This window comes from Stegodyphus dumicola, chromosome 6 (assembly GCF_044657685.1).
Source record: "Stegodyphus dumicola isolate Sdum_Otavi_A_Nest chromosome 6, ASM4465768v1".
Lineage (NCBI taxonomy): Eukaryota > Metazoa > Arthropoda > Arachnida > Araneae > Eresidae > Stegodyphus > Stegodyphus dumicola.
Window position 1 is genome coordinate 110,834,518 of NC_140773.1, and position 18,219 is coordinate 110,852,736.

Below are 18,219 nucleotides of genomic sequence, written 5' to 3' on the forward strand. Positions count from 1 at the left end.
AACATATTAACATGCCGTTAATTTTACGCAATTTAAAACATACATTAGTAGTACATTGTTAACTTCTATTCTTTTCCAAGCAAGTGCCAATTCTTCTACATTGAAATACTACATTTCAAAAAGTCTTTCAGACTAAAACTTCTTTCTTGCCAGAATGTTTTTAAATAAAATTTATACAATAACTTTTACAATATTTAAGTATTTACACATTCCTATTATACATCAACTTTAGTTTTACGCGCGAGTAATTGAAAAACATAATACCAAAATCGGTAACAACTCATTTCTCGCCTTTTTGGCGATAAAGGTAGACCTCACATGAGGTAAAACTTCTTGAAATCTGCCACTTGCAGTAAGAATGAAAGATTAACTTAAGTTTGCAAAGTAACATAAAATTTTACTTACCATTGTGATATTCGGACATTCTTTTCTGAGCCCAGTCCTGGAAGGTAGCGCAGATTCTGGATCCTCCTTCTTGTGCGGGCTCGCCCTTCAGAGCCTTCCTCTAGAAGCTTTCTTTTTCCTCCAGTCCGGTCACCCTTGAATACCTTCTTTTTTGCCTCTGCCTGTGGTCTTGGCCGTTTGATGGCAGCTGGTCTTGGCGGAACCGGGACACTTCTTTCGCGTTCCTGCTTGGACCTCGTTGCTGGCCGTTCAAATTTTCCTTGTAACTTTTTCTCCGCCGGTGGTGGCCCTTCCGCAGTTCGGCGACATTTGCTGCGGAGAGTCCTGTCCTATGAGTTGATCTTCCGTTTTGGAGCCGGGCCATAGTTGCCATTATTTCTCCTGGCTCTCTTTGCATTCGTCGTACTTCTCCCTTCTTCATTCTGGGGGTGTTCGTGAGCTCTCTTTTCTGGACGGTGGAACGGCTTCTTTTTCTTGTTACCTTCAATTTTCCAACGGGGAAACTTTCTTTTCAATTGCTCCTGCCTCCTAATGGCTTGTCCTTGTGCTTGACGTTGTTCCACCTCTGGAGCTAGTGCCTGCCGTGTCTGCCGTGCCGGATCCTGCAAAAGATCTTTGAAAATTTGCATTTTATTACGATCATAGTAGGGTTTTATTTGATAAATGTTTGCGGAGCATGTTTCACCATTCCTGGCTTTTAACACCACTACAGCGTGAGTTATTTTTTCTATGACATATGGTCCTTCAAATCGTGGAAAAAATTTGGCAGTTTTATCTTCTGGTGCTGAAGAAAGTGAATGCTTAATTTTTAACACTTCATCCCCTACTTTATAAGTTACTCCCCTTCGTTTCATATCATAATAAAGCTTCTGTTTTCTCTGTGCTACTTCAGTATTCTTTTTTGCTTCTTTAATTAATTTTTCTATATCACCCATTTTAAATTCTGGGGCTCTTTGTTGCACATAAAATAATTTATCTAACGGCGTTATAATCTTTCTGCCTAAAAATAACTCAGCAGGAGTTTTGCGCGTTGTATCATGTTTTGGGGTCCTAAGGGCGAAAGCAAATTCATTGACATAGTTATCCCAGCTTTTATGAAAATTTTTAACATAACTACGGATAATTTTCACTATATTTCTATTGACCCGTTCCGCTAAATTCGATTACTGCCGATATGGGACCATTTTTAAATGACGTATGCCCAGTTTTTTGCACATATCTTCAAATATATTACTTACAAATTGAGGATCATTATCCGATATAACTTTTAGGGGCGCCCCGTATTTTAAAATATATTTATTTAAAATAGAATCAGTAACTACTTTCGCGGAGGCTCGTTTTAAGGGAACAATATCGGTCCACTTACAAAAATGATCAACCTTAACAAGGAGATAGCGACTTTTATTTAACTGACTTTTTGGGAAAGGGCCCAATAAATCGATGCCAATTATTTCATTTGGAAATTCGGATTTAATACTATTTAGAAACCCGGCCGGGCGGAAATTAATATAATTAACTGCTTGACATGTTGGGCAGGACTGGACATACGCCCTTGTTAACTTTTGCAGTTCAGGAAAATAGACTGCCTCGCGTACGCATTGTATAGTTTTTCGAATACCAGCATGAGAAGCTAAAGGGCTGTCATGCAACTCCTGCAGGATATTTAATCTAAGACTAGCTGGGATAACAGGTCGAAATTCGTTGTTGGAATTTGTGGTTTTTGTATAAAATAATAAACCATCTATTAGTTCGTAATGGGCCGCCCTATTTCTTATCGTCACAATATCTTGGTGGCTAAAATTTTCAGGAACCTTTAAATACTCATAAATGCTTCCAAACTCAGGATTCTTACCCAGTTCGGTTATTACAGTTTCTCGGGAATTTATTGTACATGCTGTAAGCATTGCCACCTTTACAGTATTGCCTTCTTCATCTATTTTAATTCTGGATAGGGCATCTGCTATGATATTTTCCTTTCCGGGGGTATGCTTGATTACCAGATTATATTCTTGTAGCTTGAGTGCCCATCTTATTAACCTTGGGGATAAGTTTTTCTCTGAGTACAATCTAGTTACCGCCGCATGATCAGAGTACACTGTTATTGGCGCCTTTCCAAAATAGACTCGGAACTTTTGCACTGCTAACAGAACTGCAAATGCCTCTCTCTCGGTCGCGGAATAGTTTCTTTGTGTTTGAAATAAAGTTCTGCTAAAAATGCCACGGGCTGCTGATTTTGTGAAAGTACCGCTCCTACCGCATAATCCGAAGCATCCGCTGAAATTTCTAAATTCTCATCCTTTTCAGGAAATTTCAACACAGGGGCTTGCGTTAATGCTTGCTTTAATTTTTCGAACGCACTATTGGCTTCGGCCGTCCACGAGAATCTTGCCTTTTTCCTTTTTAATTTTAACAATGGTTCAGCAATAGCTGCAAAATCTTTTATAAAGGATCTATAATATGAACAAAGTCCTAGAAAAGAAGAGAGCTTCTTCGCCGTGTTTGGAGTCGGATACTTTTGTACAGCAATTATTTTTGATTCGTCTGTCTCGATTCCTTTCTGAGATATTTTGTAACTTAAATATTTTAATTCAGGGGCTGCAAATTTGCACTTTTCGACATTAACTTTTAGACCGGCCTCATTTAATAAAGAAAACACCTGTCTTAAATCCTGTACATATTGGTCGAGATTATCACTAGTAATAATGATATCGTCTAAATAGATAAATATGGACTTTCCAAGAACAGGCCTTAACACAATGTCCATACATCGCTGAAATGTTGCCGGTGCCCCTGAAAGGCCAAACGGCATACGAGAAATGCATAAGTGCCAGACTTGGTTATAAAAGCAGTCTTAGGCACGTCCTCAGGCCTAACCCCTATTTGAAAATAACCATTCGTTAAGTCTAAAGTCGTCATAAATTTGGTTGATTTTATGTTCCTTAAAATTTCTTCTATGATCGGTAACGGATATACCGGATATTTCGTTATGGAATTTAATTTACGGTAATCAATAGCGAATCTCCACCTTTTTGGAAGCTCCAAAGGATAATCATTATTTTTCTTACATAAAACCACCGGGCTAGCATAACTACTTGAGATGGGCGTTATGATCTTTTTACGTAGCATATCGGCGATATGCCATTCTATAATTTTTTCCTTATTCTTATCATACCGGTATGCTTTGTGGCGAACTGGCATTGAATGTCCGGTGTCAATACTATGGTTAGTAACCTGAGTAAATCCTGGAATATCACTAAATAACGAAGCAAATTTACTTACCACTTGTCGGATTCTTCGTTGCTCTTCATTAGGCAGGTGGTCAAGGTTTAACATCGGCGGTTCAGCCTTTTCTTCTCGAACTGGTTTCATCGTCAGCTTCAGGGACGCTTCATTAAAATCCAGCGTTGCTTGTGCCTCTGAAAGAAAATCTATTCCTAAGATAATATGTGCTTGCAGATTCTTTACTGTAAAAAACATAACCTTTACTTGTTCGTCCTTGATACGGATGTATAGCGGTAATTTACTTATGCACTTACATCTTTCTCCTTGCGCAGCTAACACTGTCGTATTATCCGAATTATATATGCGATACTTACGAAAATACTTCCTAAAAAAATCCTCTGCCACACAGGAACACTGCGCGCCTGTATCCAGGAGTGCAGTGGCTGGGATATTATTCACCAACACTTCAATCTTCGGAAGAGTCAAATTTTTCACCATTACTGTATTTAACTTGAAGGAAGAGGGGTTTTCTTGGCCTTCGGATTTCCGCATCCTCCCGTCAGCAGAAATCCGTTTTAGTTTAAATCATTTTTCATTTCCATGCTGTCCTTCTTTTTCCACTGGCCTTGAGACTTTTTTCCTGGATTGCTATTGAACTGTCGACGTTCGACGGCTGTTTTTGAATGCTCGGGTTTCCTTGCCCACTGATTCGCTTTGCTTCTGTAGCCGTGTGCTTGACTTTGCTGTGGTCTTGGCGCATCAAATTGGTTTCGTTGTTGATATTGTCGTCTTCTTTCAATGTCCGCCGTTCTTCTACTTTCAAACTGGATTGCTAGCTCAAATAAGTTTTCCAGTGTAGTCGGATTCCTTAATTCAATAAAGTCTTGCACTTGGGGAAGTAACCTTGGCAAAATCGCTTGAATTATCTCAGAATCCGGACGGTTTCCATACAAGAGTTTGAAGACGTGAATTTTTCTTAAAATAAAGCTTGAGAGATTTTCGATTATTTGCTGATATATGCTGAAAAGTTCCGTTTCTAATTTCGCACGATCCCTTACGACAGGGAAGGCTTTTACTAGGGCAGTCTTGAAATTTTCGTAAGTATAGGTGGGACTTCCTGCTTGACCCAAGAGACTTCTGCCTATACATTTGAACCAGTTAAGCGCTTGGCCCCTCAAATCGCTGGTAGCTAAGGTAACTTTTTGAAACTCATGCACGGGGTAGAGCATGAAGTGGTCATCCAATTTTTCCAAAAACCTGGTTACCGGTAGTTTCCATTAAATGTTGCTTTTGGTTTCATCGAAGCGCGCATGGTCTGGACGATGTCACCAAATCCTTCCAGGGCGGCAGCTGGCATTTCTTGATTCTGAGCCGCTTCTGCAGGCAGCACAGGTTCTTCTTGAAACTCGGCCATGGTTATTCTTCTTCGTTGGGCGCCACTATCAGGTTTAATGTTCCGCCTTACATTCTTTGGGAACATGCAAAGACCCTGATTCGGAACAGGGAGCTTACTAAAGCTATGTTCAATAAATGTGGGAAGTAGACAGGATACACAGGAAGGGTATACAAAACCCTTTATTTTTCACTCTTTACAATAATTTCCGTACTTCGGAATATAGGGACCAACTACTTGTGGTCTGAACGTAAGAATATAAAAATATAACTAAACTCTAACTTAAATTTGGAATAATCAACAAGGGCCTACGTGTAAGATTGGCCGCATATTAACAGGAAGCCGTATGTAGTACAGAGAACTGTTAACACTACAATACGTTTAAAATTATCACGAGGATTGAACCTCTGGCCTGGAAGGCAAACAGCAACCGAGTAAAACTTCTAAGGCAAGCGGCCTGCTTCGACTAACTCCTTCCTCTCTCTCGCTTGGCAAAAAGCCACAACTTAAGTACTTGGCGTTCGCCAGACAAATTTTGCATAGATAAGTTAACGCTTTTAATTCTGGCCGGAAGTAGAAAATAAGAAGTGATAGTAAAGATTTAAAATAAAATAAACGTTAGTAAAACTTAAGATCCTTACAATATGAAGAAAGTAATATTATTGAAGTAGTAATATTATGCAAGCATTATTATTACGCAAACATTTATAACACAATCACCATTTTTTTACTTTATTAGAATGCCAAAAATAAAAATTTTGCTAAAATTTCCGAATAAGGAATAAAATATAAAACCTTTTATTGGAATTTTAAATTGATGAAATAAGGTTTAGCAATAAAGTAAAAAATAAGGAATTTATTTTTTGACTACTCTTTAAAAGTAAATTTTATTGTTATTTCATATTTTTCAGTTACAAAATTACACCCAAAATAGGGTAGCCTTTAATTTCATTACTAACAATAAATGAATCCTAAAAAATTGAAGACATACAAGTAAAACTGAAATATGCCTAAGAATAAGTAAATGAACTACAAATGAATTCGGATTACTAACGACGTTACTTACGATGTCAATATGTATAATATTTACAATTTCTTTTTCTGAGGCGTCAAAATTTGCAACATGGCTAGTGTCAAAATTTCACTATATTTTCTGACACAACTCTTATGAGCCATTTTGATCTTATATTATATTATAAGCCGTCGAAATATTGCTATTATAATACATTTAAAAGAGCGAAATGAGTACAGAGAGTCATTTATCACCGTGACCAACGCACAAAAAATTTTGGAATAAATCTGGTATTTTTTAATCATTATCGATTTTAAGATAGATAAATCCTATTTCAAAGATCTTTATATAAAGAACAATATGCAGGTGAGAATCGAAAACATATAGTATGCTGTAAAAATATAATATCCTGTAGTAAAATACAAAGGCTCTTATTTTTTAGACGCTTTTCATTGTAAATACAGAAATATTTTACCTAATTTTTTTGTGTTTTAAATATTCCGTTCGGTAACCCTATGTTCTTCAATATCTTTATACACTGGAATTTTGAAGAAAATAAAACCTTTTATAGTATCGGAATTTTTCCCCATTGCTCTAGAACAGCTTTCCAAAGTGTAAGGAGGTTGTAGATCGACGTCTGGACAACCCGCTTTTTTAAAAATGCAAAAGCTCCAAATTACATTGGCAATAGATAGATCAGAAGATTTAGTAGGGATGTGAGTGAACAGTATGGCCTTGATACTCGTTTCTTGTTCCATTTTTTCCGAGACATTAACAATAGATTTTGACATGTTGCTGCTACATTTGCCTTGATGCAATTCTACTGGTTGATCATGCTGTGTATAAAGAGACGGTATTTAATATTTGAAAATTGGGTATGAAATATGTTTTTGATAATATGCGGAGTTGATCTGAACATTTTTCTCAGCTCTCTCTATTTTTAATTTGCCTTTTATATGAAAAACCAACAACAAACACAAATCTCTTATAAGAACTTTCTTTAGATGCCTTGAACCATGTTTTTAAATGGATCATTCATATTGCAGTCATTTACGTCCAAGATTCGTCTATTGTGACAATTTTTTTTTCATTTTGTTCGGATAAATGTTTCATAAAGAACTGTGTAGTGCATTCTGCGCTTGATGATCTGTCGTGGAGAAAGACGAGATGATGCACATTATTTAATCTTTTCCTTTTTACGATTCAAATCAGCATCAAATCACTTAGTTTACAACTGAAACTGAGCATTTTAATGATTTTAAAACTGTTATCTGATTTGGTAGATTTTCTTTTAAATTAAAGATTTTATATTTGCAACATTTGAAACATTTTGAGTTTTCCTTGGATATGTATTTGAAACAATTTTTTATTTCAAGCTAAATTTCGACGTTCGTTTCCTTTGATGTTTATAATATTACACATCGTAACTTTAGATACAGAAAACCCATGGCTTTCACAAAGCTTTTTAACTAGATAACTAGATACGAGTAATTCTCTTCGAAAAGCACACAAATATAGCCTTTCTCCATTGCTTCTTTAAAAGCGACATTTTGCATGAAAACGGAACTGTCAGGTAGCAGAAGACAATTTTTACTTTTATAAAGGGATCGTGTTGGACAGTGTCATATAAGAGTCCTTTACAGTGTAACAATGATTTATTAACAGGTTTAAGTTACACACGGATGGATACATTTAACCTTACGGAAACTACAGAACAAGAGTCTGAAACAACCTATCAGGTTAAACATTTGGTTTTTACTGAAGTCTCATACGTGGCTTCTCTGGCTAATCAACAGAGAACACCTTTGTTGTTACAGTTAGTACAACAGTTTATATTAGCAGCAGAGTTTATATTAAAGGATTGGTTACACCCTCCCCCTCTGGCTCCGCCGACTGGAAGATTTGGGAGCTCTTGTAATATTGACTTTAGTCTCAGTTTTTCTTTTGTTTGTTTTGTTTTGTTTTGCTTTGTTTACTGAGCAAGGGGACGTCCCTTTTAAGCACTGTTCGGAACCATAAGTTACACTCATGTCCATAAATTAAGGATAATTCGGAGTCACGCGGAAATCGAACTCTAAAATAAATATATCACCTGCAAAATCACTACACACATCTACAAGAGTCATATGCAAATTTCAGGAAGTACCGATGACACCGATGGTACGTCACAATGACGAGAGTGTAAGAGAATGATATATAAGGAATACAGGCAAAGAAATAAAATTGTTCACAGGAGCTTTATAAGCATTTCAGTGCAATAACCGAATAGTTATGACACAAAGGACGCATTTGGATGATTTTTTACGTGGTAGAATTATCGGCCGTCTGGAATGCGGGCGTACCCAACTGGAAGTATCAGACGAACTTGGAATTGCCCAGAGTGTCATCTCCAGGCTTTGGCAACAATTCAAAGATGATGGTAATGTGAGTAGACGTTACAGCACAGGTCGCCCCAGAGTTACAACGCCGAATGAGGACCGGTATTTGACAGTTGCTGCCAAAAGAAACATGCGGAGCACAGCCTCAGACCAGTCTCGTCAGCTCTCTTCAGCCACTGGTACGACAATTTCAAGGCAGACCGTGAACAGACGCTTAGGGCAGATTGGTCTATATGCTCGTAGACCTGTCAGATGCGTTCCACTTACTGCAACTCACTGTCGCCTGCGGTTAGCCTGGAGTAGAGAGCATGCATTGTGGACACCGCAACAGTGGGCTTGTGTGATGTTTTCCGACGAGTCCAGGTTTAGCTTGCAGTCTGATTCTCGCCGGACTTTCATATGGAGAGCTCCACGTACCCGTTACCACCAAGAAAACATCACTGAACGACACCGTTACGGTGGTGCAGGAGTGCTCGTTTGGGGTGGAATTATTCTGGGTTCCAGAACTGACCTGCATGTTCAAATTGGAACCATGACAAGCCAAATCTATCGGGACGTCATTCTGGAACAACATGTACGTTTGTTTCGGGGCGCTATGGGGGGCACAATTTGTGTTTATGGATGACAACGCCCGTCCTCACCGTGCAAACATCGTAAGCGAATGCCTTCAATCGGAGGATATCACCCGTATGGACTGGCCAGCATTCTCACCGGACTTGAATCCAGTAGAGCAAGTGTGGGACATACTTGGCCGACGAGTTCCAGCCCGTCAACCTCGTCCTACATGTCTACCGGAACTTCGGACAGCATTGCTTTTTGAGTGGTGTAATATCCCCCAAGATCAGATCGATAATTTGATACTCAGCATGCCTAGGCGATGTACGGACTGTATTGCATCGTCTGGGAGACATACAATGTATTAACAATCATACCAACCATGTAATATTGGTTTTTTTAAATAGTTTTTTTTTGTAATTTGCTCCAGGGAGAAAAAATCGCTAATTTTTTTTTTAATAATATCAAATATATAGCATGTTTTTTTGCTCTTTACCTTTTGTTTAATAAATAAGCTTTACAAATAAGTCAAATTTGTTTTGCTTCTAACTCTTCCTTTGCCTGATTTAGCATTATCCTTAATTTATGGACATGAGTGTAGTTCGAGAATGCAAACTAACTTTTGGCGGTCAACCTCTCTTCCTGAGCTGGAGAATGGGAGAAGTGGACGAGTGTTTGAAAAGTGTTATTGCACTTACGCCGTCTGTTATACTTTCAAAAATATAGTTGCAAATAAAAAAAAGATTCCAAGCAGAAGATTTTTTTTACAACAAAGCAAAATCATCTAAAAACATATGAACAGCCTCTGTATAGTAAAATGTCCTGAAATTATTTATATGAGATTACTAATTTTTGCATGTTTATGATAATTATTGTTTTCATAAACAGTAATACAAACATTTACAAAATTCTAATTATATATAAACATTTAATTTGAATTTAAATTTTGTGTTTGAAAATACTCTCTTAGCAGACTTTCTTGCAAAATACAGATATTTTACTCGACTATTTTAACAGAAACCCATGTGTCTTCATCAGTTTGAGAAATGTTCTCGTAGAAAAAAGAAAACTGAAATTACATAACTCTCCTTTCGATGAAAACAAAGCCAAAGAATTATTTGCTTGAATAAAAGAGTCATTTAAAACGAGAAATGAAAGCGACGTTGCCAGAAATCACATGATTTGCGTACATATTCAGGAAATCTCAACAAATTTAATATGCTAAAATGTAAGAAATGCAGGAATATCTTATGTTAGAGAATGCAGATGCATTCTTAGGAATATCCATAATGAATATCTTAACAAATATTCTACATAAATTCTTTTATTCTGAAAAATATTTGTCGCAATTTATTAGAACTTTGTTACGTTCACTGATAAGATTTTTTGATAATTCATTAGCATTCATAAACACGTTACATTCCAAGCTGTTTCAAATAAAATAAATATCTCGCAGTACTGATGCAGCATAAAGCTGAATTTTCAGCCACCTGGAAATTCAGAAATATGCAAGGCTGAGAACTTATTTTTAAACTGGGAAGTTTTAGATAAATAACCGTATATCATAGCACAATCACAGCTCGTTGTTTATTTGATTCTAATGTCTGCTTTGGCAGAGGTATAAGACAACCCATAGACTAAAACTTATTTTAAATTAAAAAAATTAAAATTTAAGTGAAACAAACTAATATATGTTTACATAGCATATCTTCTCAGCTGTAATTTAAAACAATCTTATTCATGCTATTGGTATTATATGCTTGTTAAAAACAATGCTTTGATAAAACTTTTATACCTTAAAACACTATACTTTGTTTTTGTTTTGAACATATACAATCTCCTGTGCACCACAAATGTACGATACGAGGCTTACAAAAAATAAGCTAAATAAAACATTAAATAAACATGCATAAATAAAACAAATAAAAACAGAAAACAACAGTCTAGACTTCATAAAAGTCTATATCACTGTCCAAATCACGCCAAACGTTTTCAAATCGTTCTGCAAGCATAATCTAGAGCCATGAAAGGTAGGGCAGGAAAAAATTAAATATTCCATAGCTTGAGGTACTTCTTTTGTACACTCACATAAATTATTTGATCTTGATTCAAATGAAACTGGTAACTTGCAAGCACCTATACGTTTACGTCATATATTATTTGGTATTAACGTATTAGCATAGATATCCCAGGAAATTTCTCCTAATTTTCAGAATGCACCAGAACATGGCAACCATGCGTACAACAATTATTCAGTTTTATAAAAAGCAACGTAGCCATTTTTCATATATATTATCTTTGTTGTATTCCAAATTCCAAACATTTGTATCGTTGAATCGTGATATTTTTTTTTTGTGATAACACAATTTAAAATATGTACTTGTAGGATTCGCTTGAAATGGCACGAAATTGCAGTAAAATTTTTCCAGTAACTACAAATCGCTATGAAATTTCAGTACGAACAAAAGAAATAAAAACCTACTCGCAGTTAGATTTATCGATTGGTTTCTTTAAGCCATCATACTTTTTCATCTCTAACATCTAAGTCAATAAAGGTTTTAAGCTAAAGCGTAAGTACATATTATTTGTCAAACAGTAAACAATATTATAATTCTTTGATACACCTACGTCTGAAGTTACTGCTACTAATTTGGAACCAAAGGTAGACGTGTAACACTTTTACTATTTATGACTACTGAATTATCTTACTAAGAAAGACATAATAAATACTGCTCTAAATTTCTTTAAATTTTTAAACGCGCATGGAAAATTATGAGCGGTTTTAACCATCTTTCCCGTAAATACTCTGACCAAATGCAGGTCAACACTAAAGACTTGAATTCTTTGTTTAGATGCATAATTTATGTCTCTCATTCAACAGCTTTTTAGAAAATTGCCAAAATATAAAAATTCTCTTAATTGTGAACACCAGTGTAAGTTATTACTGCAGATACTGCTGTTCTATATTAAGCATTTGTAGTCAGACACAATGCAGTTACTGATTTTGTTACTATTACTGTTACCGTAATACGATAGTTACTAAAGTGCTGCTATGGTTGCATTGCATTCAGTTCAGTAAAGAATGCAGTAGTGCTTTCAGGATTATGCATTAATTCGAATACAAGTAAAATACTTCTACAAATACTAATGCTAAGATTGACAGTTACACATAGAAGTTCTAATATTAAAAAACTGAAAAGTATTAATATTTAGCATTAATAACACAGAAATGCATGCAATACTTTACAAATAATACTGCTAAGAACAGTATGCATTCATAAAATCATTTGAGCAGAGAGTTCTGAAACATAACATTCATAGTTCTGAGATTAAATGTTCAGTGGTTCTACGGTTCTACATTAAGCTCAATGCAAAATATATATATATATATACATGATACAGTACAGCGCAAAATTATGCATTCTAAATTAATTACTGCATATGTATTTGTAGTACCTTTAAAAGAAAATGTTTCGTGTAATTATATATGGGATTAATGTTGCCAATTATACTAATGCAGTGTTTAGTTAGAATTAGTCATTAGATTTTCATGTTTATAAGTGATATCTGAGCACAAATGCAGTGCAGGTCAAAGCATATTTTTTATAATATAACCCCTTAGTTATAATATAAGCCTTATTTTTGCAACATTATACATGTACACAATGAAAATATAATGTTTATTTTACTTTTACAGTAAATAAATTGGTACAATAAGGTAGGTGTACCTGAATGTTATACAATATACACATTATACAACATGTACAGTGCGATGAAAAAATACAAAATAACAGTCGCAAAATTTCAATTTGATTTCAAGTACATAATTTATTACTAAGGAAAGAAATCAGAAGTCAAGGAAAAAACCCTCGTCATTTGATTTATAAGTCTTTTTAATGTGTTTAATATTACCAGGTTTAGCTTTTATCTTAAAGGCTGGTAACGGATTATGCACATATCTGCACACGAGTTTTGTCAACAGTAACGAGCAGCGGTCGCATACATGAAACGAGTTATACAGAACCCGAGAATAAAAAGGAAAAACAAAGAACGAAAATGAGATTACGATTCGATTGGAATTCGGAATTCTATGTCAGCTAATAACAGAGCTCAATTAGAATTACATATTAATATTTTCTTTTTTCAAATGAAATAAATTGTTGCTTTCCTTGGAAAACCAACTCCTATGCAGTACTGGTTTTGCCCATTAGTATAAAGAAATTACCCTCGTGAAGAAAAATTTGTGATAAGTGTCCCAAGTAAAACTGATTCTTTTTATTAAATATTAATAAGAATACCCGATTCTTTATCGAATAGATTAAGCAAAAGTGTGAAACTCAAATTGCATGAACTGCATGATAATGAGAATGGGGGAATTAAAAAGCAGAAAATAAATTCAACTTTAAAGTTGTATATACATTTTGATACTTGGCGCTAACATTAAAAGAATATTAAACGAAGTTAAATAATTAAAAAATATTAATCGATGATGGACCAATTATTTTACTCTTTCATAGTGCAAGATAACCCAAACTTTAATCAGCAATAAACAATAAATTTAACAAAGTAAATCCTGTAAGTAATAAGAAAATGTACGCAGTATTTTCGTAAAACCATTGTTAAACATTGCTAAGCATTAATAAACACTGACCTCTTCGTTTTTTCTAACGTAAAATATGTTCAATAATTTGCTTTATATGTAGTTAATATCTCATAAAGCATCATTTTATATTCAATTTAAAAATAAATATTGTGCTCTTTTTTATTTTCTATTTAATAAATATCACATGTTTACACGTTTTTTAATGCTTCAAAACTTAAGTATTTTCCACAAAAGTTACGGTTTCAAAAGCTAATTCAAAGTTACTACTTTTTAACTATTAAGAACAAACGCAAATTTGCAGAAGTCATCACAAAGCTATAAGAATTTAAGTAGATTGAGGCAATAAAATAATAGTTAATTAACATTCCTTTTCATTCAAATAAAAGACCTCAAAAACATCTCCAACATGACTTTTAATTACGATTTACATACGAAATTTGTATCCCAAATTCGTTAATATGTATGAGAAAAAGGTGGACCAAAATGTTTAAAATTGATAATTATATGAATACCTAATGGTCTGTCCCTTTAACTAATCTTGTTACTCGTAGTGTTAAATAAATTAATTATTAAAATAGTCTGGTCTCTATTCTCTTGATATCAGCTACTTACAGATACCTTTCTATTTGTGTTGATAGAATGTACAACTATATATAAGTTTATATATAGTTGTTAGAATGTACAACTATATATAAGTTAAGTTTATATATATATAAACTTAACCTTTCTTTGCTCTCAGAGCCATACTCTACGGAAAGACATAATACATTAGCCCTTAAACAAGAAAAAAGCTGCTGAAGACCTCTACCGCAAGTTTTAGCCTGCAGTGATGCTTTACATTACTTCCTCGAAAGGATACTGGTACATTTCCATGCTTTCCTGTTTGCCGTAATTGTGTGATGAAAGTAGATTCTATAGACATTGATGCACTCCTTTTAAAGAATTAGTAACTGGATCCAATCTATTCAAAGCGTTTTCATGATTTCCCCATATTTAACGTGAATATGAGGAATTTGCAACACCCATAAGAAGCTAATATAATAATTGACTAGTTCAAGTACGACTCCTTTCCTTTAAGTGTTGCATGAAAGCTAAGTGACTTTTCACGACTAGCTTAACTAGTTTCTAGAACGAGATATGAGTATTCAACATTACTTAAGTTTACTTTGCCTCACTACTTGTGAGGTTCAAAATAAAAATAAAACCTGGCAGTGAACATAAAACTGGTTTTTAGACTCATTAAAGAGTTTCTAACAGACGCTACAGTGTCACTGATTATGGACTAACAGATACTCAAAAGTCTTAACTTACCAAACAAATATACCTTGAGATTCTAGTCGTCCGCAAGGCAGCGTCTGTTTGCAAATTGATAAGCTGGACAGGCATTGAGCCAAAATTATTCACACAGTTATGAACCACTTCTCTAAATTTATATTAAACTGCTGTTTACTCACTTATTAATTATTAACGAGACACTGATGAAATAAGATATCAGAAAATATGCAAATTAATATCGCACTGTTTAGCGAAATTCAAATATTTTCCATTCGAAATTCATCTGCATAGGCTTTCCTTGGTATAGTTAAATAACCTTACTATACTTTCCTATAATTCAAATAAACTTGTCCAATCCAGTTTTAATAAGGCTCTAAGATTAAATTTTAAATTCAGCCTCGCTGGCATTATATGCTGTTTTCACCTCATAGTGACAGCATGAATTTGGAATTTAAAAACAGAATTAAAATTTCGATGCTACCTAGAATCGAATACAATGTTCACATTTTTATTTTTGCGTATTTATTTCTTCCAAAACCCTTAGCAATCTTTCGTCTACTGATGCTGGACTTTCACTTTTTGATGTTCTGTTTATGGAGACATATTCAGAAACATAAAGCAGGAAGCAAAACAGCAAGTATTGATTGACGAAATTCAACTTGCGTTTTTCATGTCTCGAGAACGCGAATTGGGAGATGTATAAAATTTATATATAGCATTGCTCTAATATAGGTATTTTGACACTAAATCGGACTTTTTCTGAAATGACATGCCAAGGTTTTTCCATATTTCGATTCTACGACTCAAATTAAGCAAACTGCCAAGTTCTGTAAAAATCGCAAGAGTAGTTTCTAAAAAATTAGCTCTCAAAATTTTAGCTCCTTAGTGTTAATCCAATTCTATGTATATTTAATAATATCTCTTTTTTTATTAAATTAATAATATCTCTTTTTCTTACTTGAATTCTACTTCCAGAATTCGAAATTAGATTCATTCCAAATACAGTTTGCAATTTTTTATGATTTATTTTTAAACCTTGTATTTTAAAATATTTTTTATAAATTTTGCGAAAACATGTTTGCATTACAACTTATAAATTTTTAACATCCACTTAACGTAGATGTATTTCTAGGCACACCTGCAAAAAATTAGAGTTTTTATTCGAAATTTTCTAAAATATCCACGAATTTACATACTGGCGCGTTTTGAAATTTGGCATATTTATTATAAGCGATAATCAGGCCAGATGTGGTTTATGATTTGTTGAAATTATTTCAAAATATAAATGATTACATATTTTCCGCTCGTGTACAATGCAAAAAGTAATGTAAAATAGGTTGCGATAAATTAAGAAGTTCGAAACGTTAATTTGTCTTGGCGCGAACTGAAAAAAGGAGTCAAGATAAATTTTTGAATTTCTTCGTAAATTTCTATCAAAATTTTACAAAATTTAACATTTAGGCAAAATTTGATTCGCAGAATCGAAATACTGAAAAACATTGTCATGCCATTTTAGAAAAAGGCTCGATTCTTTATCAAAATACCTTTATTAGAACAATGATATACATAAATTTAATATATATCTTAAGTCGCGCTTTCGAGACTTGCAAAACGCAATTTGAATTTAGTCAATCGGCCCAGTAGAAGGGGAGATATAGAACTGTGTACATTTATTAAAATTATAATATAATTCAGCTTTTATTATGTCGATTATTTGTACGTCCTACATTAAACAAAATCAGTTGTTAACTTAATATATTTCTATGAATAATTCAATGACTCCACATGTTTGAATGCATAATTTTGATTCCTTTTTTAAAGTTCACTTTTCAGATTTTGTAGTAAACTAATTACATGAAATTGCATTCATTTGGTTGTACATTTAATATCTTCAAATAATTTGAACTCCAGCCATCCGGATCAGAGTTCCTATTAAATTTATATGGTTGTACGTCCTATTTATGTTAATTATTGTTTAATATATGTAATTTATTTAGTTGTTCTTTTAATTTATGTATAACAGAATACAGTATGATGCATAGTTTTATGAATCTTAAAATTTTTTTGGTCACTATTTTCAGAAATTCAGTGTAAACTATAAGTGCGAAAACTTACTGATAAATATTATTTGCCTAGTTTCATGAGTTTACGTTTATATGCCAACGAAATATGTTGATTTTAAAACTAGTTGGACAGAAATAAATTGCGTAGTTTACTTCATTTCCTTATTTTACGAAGTAGAAAATAGGGTTCCTTAGTATAAAAAAAATATTTTTTTTATATTAAAGGTAACACAGATGTATTTTGTGTTTGTTTTACGAATACAAAGCTATTTTATTTTTTGAAAACAATAACCTTTGTGGAAACAAAATGCTCAGAATAAGAAAAATAAAAATATGTCACCCACGCTACAGTAAATATGTATTTCGTTACAAGAAATATCCAGCCTATCCACATTTTTCCAATCTATATGAATGAAATGGGATGTTGTTAAGTCTGATACTGACATAGAATGATCCTGAAATGGATTTACCATAAGAACTAGTGCTATCAATTTTGGGCAACAAAAATTATAAAAGAATTTAAAAAAAATATATTTACTTCCTTTTTCTTTCACTGGACTGCAATCTGCGTAAGAGTAAGAAAACCTGGAGAGTAAGAACACAATTAGAATCAGAATAGCATAATAGATTTTATATATCAATATACTGCACATTTTTAGAGAAATTTGTATTAACACGCAATTAGTATGAACGAGGTCCTAGAAAGTCTTCAGGTTACCTGGATATATCATATCTTCATTTTCACTAATTGTAGCAAACACATCGAACACTCTTTTTAATCTTAAATGAAATAATTTATCATTTCTGTGAATGAAGTGTTACATGCTTAAAGAGTGTACGAAAAATTAAATTTTTTATTCTTGTATATCTAGAATTTATTTTCGAAATATGCAGTTTTATTTTTGCTTCTGTAGGAGCTTGCTATTTAAATAACACCAGAACTTTTCGAAATACCAGTCAAAAATTTAAAAACGATAATGTTTTAACTTTTAATTATTCAAAAACGTAAGTAGCGTTTATTAAGAGACTTCTCGTGGAAAACTTTTGACATACATTTCGAACGTTTTAACTATTATGCTTTTTTCGGTAGAAAATTTTCGAAATATGTTCACAAATCAATCTTCATCCATTTCAGAATCACTTAATGAAACTCTGCTTATTTTTGGATTTGTTTCTTTGGCGTATCTTTTACAGGTATGCTGTTTAGTATTAATTCGAAAAAAATTACCCTGAAAATGTGTAAGGTGGTGTTATATTCCTAGTAGCAGAAAATAAATAAAAATACCAATAAAAATAAAGCATTAAACAATTAT

The 18,219-nt window shown here is 33.6% G+C and overlaps 1 protein-coding gene across 1 annotated transcript in view; it reads right to left on the reverse strand.

Annotated features, from left to right (window-relative positions):
- The window catches only part of LOC118181778 (uncharacterized), a 288,201-nt gene that overhangs the window by 23,194 nt on the left and 246,788 nt on the right, over positions 1–18,219 (reverse strand). The window contains exon 36 of the mRNA XM_085818801.1: positions 17,445–17,491. Within this exon, the coding sequence (XP_085674927.1) occupies positions 17,445–17,491 (47 nt within the window). The remainder of the gene's footprint in view (positions 1–17,444; positions 17,492–18,219) is intronic.